Source organism: Eucyclogobius newberryi, unplaced genomic scaffold (genome assembly GCF_026437365.1).
Source record: "Eucyclogobius newberryi isolate DKJ021-1_F unplaced genomic scaffold, fEucNew1.0.hap1 SCAF_2, whole genome shotgun sequence".
In the NCBI taxonomy this organism is placed as follows: Eukaryota; Metazoa; Chordata; class Actinopteri; order Gobiiformes; family Gobiidae; genus Eucyclogobius; species Eucyclogobius newberryi.
In genome coordinates this window covers 3144964-3153636 of record NW_027315834.1, presented here as the reverse complement: position 1 = coordinate 3153636, position 8673 = coordinate 3144964, and the positions used below count along the sequence as shown (strand labels likewise).

General features: G+C 48.5%; 1 protein-coding gene across 1 annotated transcript in view; it reads right to left on the bottom strand.

The window, feature by feature from the left end:
* Nucleotides 1–8673, bottom strand: part of gys2 (glycogen synthase 2) — a 43417-nt gene that overhangs the window by 16194 nt on the left and 18550 nt on the right. The window contains 4 exon segments of the mRNA XM_072453704.1: nt 365–382; nt 384–486; nt 1519–1636; nt 4087–4231. Coding sequence (XP_072309805.1) covers nt 365–382; nt 384–486; nt 1519–1636; nt 4087–4231 — 384 coding nt within the window.

The following is an 8673-nucleotide window of genomic DNA, read 5'->3' as shown; positions in this document are numbered from 1 at the left end:
AGAGAGAGAGAGAGCAAGAGAGAGCGAGAGAGAGATGAGAGAGAGAGAGAGAGAGAGAGAGCGAGAGCGAGAGAGAGAGCGAGAGAGAGAGAGAGAGAGAGAGAGAGAGAGAGAGAGAGCAAGAGAGAGCGGAGAAGAGAGCGAGAGAGAGAGAGAGAGAGAGAGAGAGAGAGAGCGAAGAGACGAGAGAGAGAGAGAGAGAGAGAGAGCAAGAGAGAGCGAGAGAGAGCGAGAGAGAGAGAGAGAGAGAGAGAGAGAGAGAGAGCAGAGAGAGGAGAGACGAGAAGAGAGCGAGAGCGAGAGAGAGAGAGCCAGTGCATCAATGCCTCTGTGTGAGTCTGTGTTTGTCGGTGAGAGAGATTACCCGCAGCAGGTAGTTCAAGACGGGACAGCGACTCCAGAAAAATATCGGCTCCTTTGTTAGTGAACTCGTAGCGTCCGGCGATGAAGAAGAACAGTGTTTTGTCCAGGTTGAAGTTTAAATGACTGAGCACAAACAACAATATTACATCACACACTAGTTTTTATACATGTGGTCATTATGCTTTTATTCTTAGACTATGGGGACACTTGACTGGACTCTACTGTGGTGCGCTCTACTGTGGGGGGCTGCAGCTGGCAGCAGTGAGGCTGCAGTGGGCTAAAGTGGGCAGCAGTGGGCTGCAGTGGGCTAAAGTGGGCTAAAGTGGGCAGCAGTGGGCTGCAGTGGGCAGCAGTGGGCTGCAGTGGGCAGCAGTGGGCTGCAGTGGGCTGCAGTGGGCTAAAGTGGGAAGCAGTGGGCAGCAGTGGGCTGCAGTGGGCAGCAGTGGGGCAGCAGTGGGCAGCAGTGGGCTGCAGTGGGCAGCAGTGGGCTGCAGTGGGCTGCAGTGGGCTAAAGTGGGAAGCAGTGGGCAGCAGTGGGCTGCAGTGGGCAGCAGTGGGCAGCAGTGGGCAGCAGTGGGCTGCAGTGGGCAGCAGTGGGCTGCAGTGGGCTGCAGTGGGCTAAAGTGGGAAGCAGTGGGCAGCAGTGGGCTGCAGTGGGCTGCAGTGGGCTGCACTGCAACGTGGGGGCCACAATCATTCCACATTATTTACAGTACTGAGAGTCACGCAGGCCGTGTTGGCAGAGGTGCCATGGCGTTCCAGTTTTTTTCCTTAATAAAAGGTTTATGACCTTGTGAGCATGTGGCCTTGTGAGTACAGCTTTTAAAGCATGAGACCACTAGAGCGCCGGCCTCCACAAACACACTGCTCAACACAGCAGCTGTAGCTGAGCAGGCAGCAGTATGAGCCATGCGTCTAACAGAAAGAATCTGTGCTCTGAGGGCCGTCTGAGCTAAGCTCATTACTTTGAATGCTTTGGAATTCCTGCGACACAGCACCACAGTTCCACCGCGTGCAGTATGAGGACCTGAGGTCAGGCTGGTCATGTGATGAAGGCCCCTTAACTTCTGTAATCTCTGCTAACCTGCCAGGGTTATCTGCTTTATGAAGTTGTGCGTGTGGATTGTGTGTGTGCATGTGTCACAGAGGAAGCACCCGTAGAAGTGACCACGGATAAACTCTTGGATGCGGCTCTTGCTGGTGGCGTGCAGGTTCTGGAACTCATGGATGGCTGAGAACTTCTTGACGTTGAGTCCGTTTGGCGTCACCACGTCTGTCACAGACACATATTATTTGAGCAGCACATACTGTACATAAGAAGAGCTCCCAAAAGAATACTAGAGGTCTCTGTGAGCTACCCAGGAGCTGAGGTAGCATCAAAAGGTTAAAGAAGACATACTGTGCCTGCTATGAAGTTGTAACTTACACCTGTAGATCATCATGTTATATTGTAGACATTTTAAATTTTAACGTTGGTCCAAAACGACTTCATAAAAAAAGATCTGGCGCACTGATTGCTCCGGCCTCTTTACATTATGTCGCTCACTGCAGAGCTGTAGTTCGACACAGCGAGCCGTGGATGGCCTGCATGGCTATGCGTGTCCAGAGCAGTGGGTGTTGGTGGGGAATCTTGGAGCATCTGCAAAGCGGGGAGGGGGCTTAGGGGCTCAAGCCTCAGATGTTTTTTTCCCAAAAGCCTCGGATCTTTTTACGTCTTAAAAGGCCAATTTGGTCATTTGCAGCACATACCAAAATTACCATATTAACTAATTATTTCACTCCAGAAATGAGCAGATTCTAAGTGTGCTTGAAGTCTACTGGTGAGTTTAGCTCATCAGGTAATGTGCTGGGGGGGGGGCGATGTGTGGATTGAGACCCAGACCGACTTCCAATTGTGTTCTCTTCATATTTTCACGTCTAAACTTTTAAGAGTCTGTGGCGTTTATTCCAGAGCTTTTCATGTGAATGTTGTTTGTGCAGAGCTAAGGCCTCAGAGCTGACCCTCTCCTCCTGCACCTCTGCCTTTCCCTGGCCTGCGCTGTGATTGGCTGCTCTTCTTCTCTATCCCTGATTGGATGCTGGCTTTCTTTACCTGCTGTCTCATTCATTATTTTTGTTGAACTGGCGTATGATTGGCTGCATGTAGAAAGTGTGCAATATAAACAGCAGACGGAGCACAAAGAAGAGCACGTCATGAGATCTGACCCTGGATCCACAGCCTCTTTGGAAGTTTAGAACGTTTTTTTGAAACTTCCTATAATCTGTCCTTTCCTCCTGTTTCTACTGCAGTGGAACAACGAAATTTCCCCATGTGTGGGCATTAAAGGATTATCTTATCTCATCTTATCTTTTCTTCTTTATTTAACCAGGTTTTGCAAAAAAACTAAACTGCATAAATAAAGGGCAAAAAGAGGCATTTAGAACATTTGCTGAAAAACAAAGTAAGTAAAGTTTCTCTGAAAGAAGAATAGAATAGAATAGACAATGACATGTAAACAACAGCGCATGGTCGATTTAACGATGAATTTACTGTGGTTGTTAGTGTTTAATTCATCTACAAAGCTAAAGCAGAGCAACTACAGGACAAACAGGAGCTCATTGAGGCAAGTGTCTGCTAAAGGTAAAGGGAGTGTCCACAGAGCCGCGGCTCCTGAAACTGCTGCGCTATTTGACCCCGCCGTTTTAGGTTAAGGTTAGGGTCAGGGTCAGGGTCAGGGTTAGGGTTAGGGTTAGGGTTAAGGTTAAGGTTAAGGTTAAGGTTCGGGTTAGGGTTAGGATTAAGGTTAGGGTTGGGATTAAGGTTAGGGTCAGGGTTAGGGTTAGGGTTAGGGTTAGCCATGAGGCTATATGGCAGTGCCGCGGTTCCTGTAACTGCTGGGCCATTTGACCGCGTCGCGGCTCTGCAGCCACGGCCAAAGGTAAAACTCATGTTACTCATGTTTTCTGTGAGTGAAGTTTTAAGTGAAGGTTAGGCCACAGTTATTTTATGACTTGGTTTACGGATCCGCCGCACTTAGATTATTGATTTCTACAATATAAATAAAATAAATTATTATAACTTTTTTTTAATAAAAAACGCCGTCAACGCAAAATAGCTTTAAATGAAATATAAATAGCGGTATTAAATCAAAAGATAAGAGCGCGATAAGAATCAATTTTTCGTCAAAATCCTGCTGGAGTGAGAGACGGAGCGGCTCCGCCCCTGTGCGCGGTCCCAGCGAGAGCGCGCGCGCCCGTTTCCCTGTCTTTTGCTCGCAGCGCCAAATCCCTTGTATCGCAAATATACATTTTAAACCCGTTACCACATTCTCTCCAGCATGTTTTGCCGTTACTAAGGGTGCACACCAATGCAAAACACGCTAAATCTACTGTTACACTCACCTGAACACCAATGTTCAAATCATTTATCAGTCATAAGGTAAGAGTATTGTTACTTCAAACAAAATGTTACTCAAGAGTAAAAGTGTAGTGTCAGAAAGTTACTCCAAGATATAAAACTTCTTGAAAAAGTTACTCGAGTAAATGTAACTAAATACTACCACCTCTGAATAACGAGTACTCTGATATACATGAATCCCTCTGAAGACAACTTTTATGGTAATGAAAAGGGAAAACAATTATAATATGGTTAAACGCTCCTATTAGGGATTTTTTTCATAATAGGCCTCCTTTTAATCCCTCGGAAACTCCCGGTCACTGGGTCACTGAGAGCGCCCCCTGTACCTGCGGTGCGGTGCAGCATGTGGCTGGCCTCCACAGCAGTGATCTGGGACACAGTGGTGAAGACATGTGCACAGTGGACAGCAGCTCTCTCCAGACAGTAGCGGTGGTAGATCTGCCGATCCCCGGCCTCTTTGTCGATGTTGAACTGCAGCGGGCACACACACGTTTCATTACACTCACTTACATTCATTTCCTGCAGACTGATTTACCTTAGCAAGAAGTGATTTGGTGTTTATTTGATAGGGGCAGATAGAACAAACAGACTGACCTGTGGGTATCTGATGCAGGTATCAGTGTTTATAGACATCCATCGGGGGGCGATAAAATGCATCCGATTTCACAACTTTTCACAGTTACTACTCCAACATAAACTTTAAGGATTCACCTGATGAGGACCTGATTTTTGGTCTTCACAAATGAAAATGTCCCAGGGAATTGTCTATAATGAGGCAGATTATAAGAGGTAGTGAAGAAGTTGCATATTTTCCAGACTAAAAATCGCACCTTTTTTCATAGTTTGACTGGAGTGTGACTTATATTCCGGAGAGACTTATATGTCATATTATTAACACATAATTATATCATTTTGTTCATTATTTTCACAAATTTCACACTGACAACCACAAGAGGGCGCTCTTGTTTCTAAGCGAAGACGAATCTGCACTTCCTCTTCCTCTGGAGTGTGTGGAGTTGTTTAGAAGTGACACAGAGGAAGAAGAATTCAATGGATTTAGTGATTTGGGATAAAACTGATGCTTTGATAAACTTGTTAGCATGTTCTTTATGCTATAGTTCTCTGAATAACTGTTCATATGTTACGTTAAGATACCAGACACTTACCACAGTTCTGTCTGTGCTTCATGTAGCTGAAGGTGTTAGCGTTAGCATACGTCATGTAGCTGAAGGTGTTAGCGTTAGCATACGTCATGTAGCTGAAGGTGTTAGCGTTGGCATACGTACACCTATTCATCATGTTCTCTCATCTGTTATTATTAGGCCCGAGCGCCACAAGCTGGCGAGAGGCCTATTAATCTCGTAAGGCCGTGCAAAGCACGGCTGCGAAAGTGCGCACGTAGTGCGCACGAAATCGAGCGCGAAGCGCTCGCCCACTTCCAAACACTCACTAACGCACTCCTTCACTCATGCACGCCCCGTGCATACTAATTAGTAGTAGGAAAATGGAACATTACCGTTGTAAACGGGCGAAGCCCGTGCAAAAGTGCGCACTAAACGAGCACTTTACATTGAGATGACGACCGTGAAGCGGTCGTCATCCCCATATAAAGCACTCATTTGCGCTAAGTACCTCACGAATACGTTCCCCATCTCTTGCATGTTCCGTGCATATAAGCATGTAATGCAAAAATTGAACATTATTACTGTATAGAGGGCCAAAAACACAAAGTGGGCGGAGCCCACTCAAAATTAACGAAAGTACCCGTCAGTGACCAGGGACCCACACCATGAGGTGGGAAAGCGCGAGCGCTTTCCGAAAATGTATAGTTTATGATATTTGAAAAATGGGAAACATTGTTTTCGCATCGGAATATTTAGGCCCGAGCCCCAGCAGGGCGGAGGGCCTATTGCTCCTGCAATGCTGCCGAAGGCAGCGTTGCAACTGTCTGACCAAACATGCGGGCTGCGCCCGCATGTTTGGTGCCCCGTCGCCCCTGGCAAGTACAGTGAACTAGCCCATGCCGAAGGCATGGATCATGCATACTTACTCCTGCTATGACAGAAATAGTAAACAATGAGTGAATGGGCGTAGCCCATTCACTAATTGTTGACAACAGCAGCGCGAAGCGCTGCATTCCTTCAAAAACCCTCCTGGCATCGTCCCGTATGCGAGAATCCATGCCGAAGGCATGGGCCATGCTTGTATCTGCTCAAATCAATGGAAGTCTATGGGGAGTGGGCGGGGCATCCCGACGGAATAGGGAGTGACGAGCGCGTAAGCGCTCGTAATGATGATTCCACCCCATGGCGGCATCGGGAAGGCTTAGAGCTTTCAAACGATGTATAATTTGTTGTTATAGTGGAAACGGCTATATTGTTTTTGCTAAAAATATTATTATTATTAGGCCCGAGCCCCAGCAGGGCGGAGGGCCTATTGCTCCCGCAACGCTGCCGAAGGCATGTTTGGTGCCCCGTCGCCCCTGGCAAGTACAGTGAACTAGCCCATGCCGAAGGCATGGATCATGCATACTTACTCCTGCTATGACAGAAATAGTCAACAATTTGTGAATGGGCGTAGCCCATTCACAAATTGTTGACAACAGCAGCGCGAAGCGCTGCATTGCTCCAAAAACCCTCCTGGCATCGTCCCGTACGCGAGAATCCATGCCGCAGGCATGGGCCATGCTTGTTTCTGCTCAAATCAATGGAAGTCTATGGGGAGTGGGCGGGGCATCCCGACGAAATAGGGAGTGACGAGCGCATAAGCGCTCGTAATGGTGATTCCACCCCATGGCGCCATGGGGAAGGCTTAGAGCTTTCAAACGATGTATAATTTGTTGTTATAGAAAAAACGGCTATATTGTTTTTGCTAAAAATATTATTATTATTTTTATTATTAGGCCCGAGCCCCAGCAGGGCGGAGGGCCTATTGCTCCCGCAACGCTGCCGAAGGCAGCGTTGCAACTGTCTGACCAAACATGCGGGCGCAGCCCGCATGTTTGGTGCCCCGTCGCCCCTGGCAAGTACAGTGAACTAGCCCATGCCGAAGGCATGGATCATGCATACTTACTCCTGCTATGACAGAAATAGTCAACAATTAGTGAATGGGCGTAGCCCATTCACTAATTGTTGACAACAGCAGCGCGAAGCGCTGCATTCCTCCAAAAACCCTCCTGGCATCGTCCCGTATGCGAGAATCCATGCCGCAGGCATGGGCCATGCTTGTATCTGCTCAAATCAATGGAAGTCTATGGGGAGTGGGCGGGGCATCCCGACGGAATAGGGAGTGACGAGCGCGTAAGCGCTCGTAATGATGATTCCACCCCATGGCGGCATCGGGAAGGCTTAGAGCGTTCAAACGATGTATCATTTGTTGTTATAGTAAAAACGGCTATATTGTTTTTGCTAAAAATATTATTATTAGGCCCGAGCCCCAGCAGGGGGAGGGCCTATTGCTCCCGCAACGCTGCCGAAGGCAGCGTTGCAACTGTCTGACCAAACATGCGGGCGCAGCCCGCATGTTTGGTACCCCGTCGCCCCTGGCAAGTACAGTGAACTAGCCCATGCCGAAGGCATGGATCATGCATACTTACTCCTGCTATGACAGAAATAGTCAACAATTAGTGAATGGGCGTAGCCCATTCACTAATTGTTGACAACAGCAGCGCGAAGCGCTGCATTCCTCCAAAAACCCTCCTGGCATCGTCCCGTACGCGAGAATCCATGCCGCAGGCATGGGCCATGCTTGTATCTGCTCAAATCAATGGAAGTCTATGGGGAGTGGGCGGGGCATCCCGACGGAATAGGGAGTGACGAGCGCGTAAGCGCTCGTAATGATGATTCCACCCCATGGCGGCATCGGGAAGGCTTAGAGCGTTCAAACGATGTATCATTTGTTGTTATAGTAAAAACGGCTATATTGTTTTTGCTAAAAATATTATTATTAGGCCCGAGCCCCAGCAGGGGGAGGGCCTATTGCTCCCGCAACGCTGCCGAAGGCAGCGTTGCAACTGTCTGACCAAACATGCGGGCGCAGCCCGCATGTTTGGTACCCCGTCGCCCCTGGCAAGTACAGTGAACTAGCCCATGCCGAAGGCATGGATCATGCATACTTACTCCTGCTATGACAGAAATAGTCAACAATTAGTGAATGGGCGTAGCCCATTCACTAATTGTTGACAACAGCAGCGCGAAGCGCTGCATTCCTCCAAAAACCCTCCTGGCATCGTCCCATATGCGAGAATCCATGCCGCAGGCATGGGCCATGCTTGTATCTGCTCAAATCAATGGAAGTCTATGGGGAGTGGGCGGGGCATCCCGACGGAATAGGGAGTGACGAGCGCGTAAGCGCTCGTAATGATGATTCCACCCCATGGCGGCATCGGGAAGGCTTAGAGCTTTCAAACGATGTATCATTTGTTGTTATAGTAAAAACGGCTATATTGTTTTTGCTAAAAATATTATTATTATTATTAGGCCCGAGCCCCAGCAGGGGGAGGGCCTATTGCTCCCGCAACGCTGCCGAAGGCAGCGTTGCAACTGCCTGACCAAACATGCGGGCGCAGCCCGCATGTTTGGTACCCCGTCGCCCCTGGCAAGTACAGTGAACTAGCCCATGCCGAAGGCATGGATCATGCATACTTACTCCTGCTATGACAGAAATAGTCAACAATTAGTGAATGGGCGTAGCCCATTCACTATATGTTGACAACAGCAGCGCGAAGCGCTGCATTCCTCCAAAAACCCTCCTGGCATCGTCCCGTACGCGAGAGTCCATGCCGCAGGCATGGGCCATGCTTGTATCTGCTCAAATCAATGGAAGTCTATGGGGAGTGGGCGGGGCATCCCGACGGAATAGGGAGTGACGAGCGCGTAAGCGCTCGTAATGATGATTCCACCCCATGGCGGCAT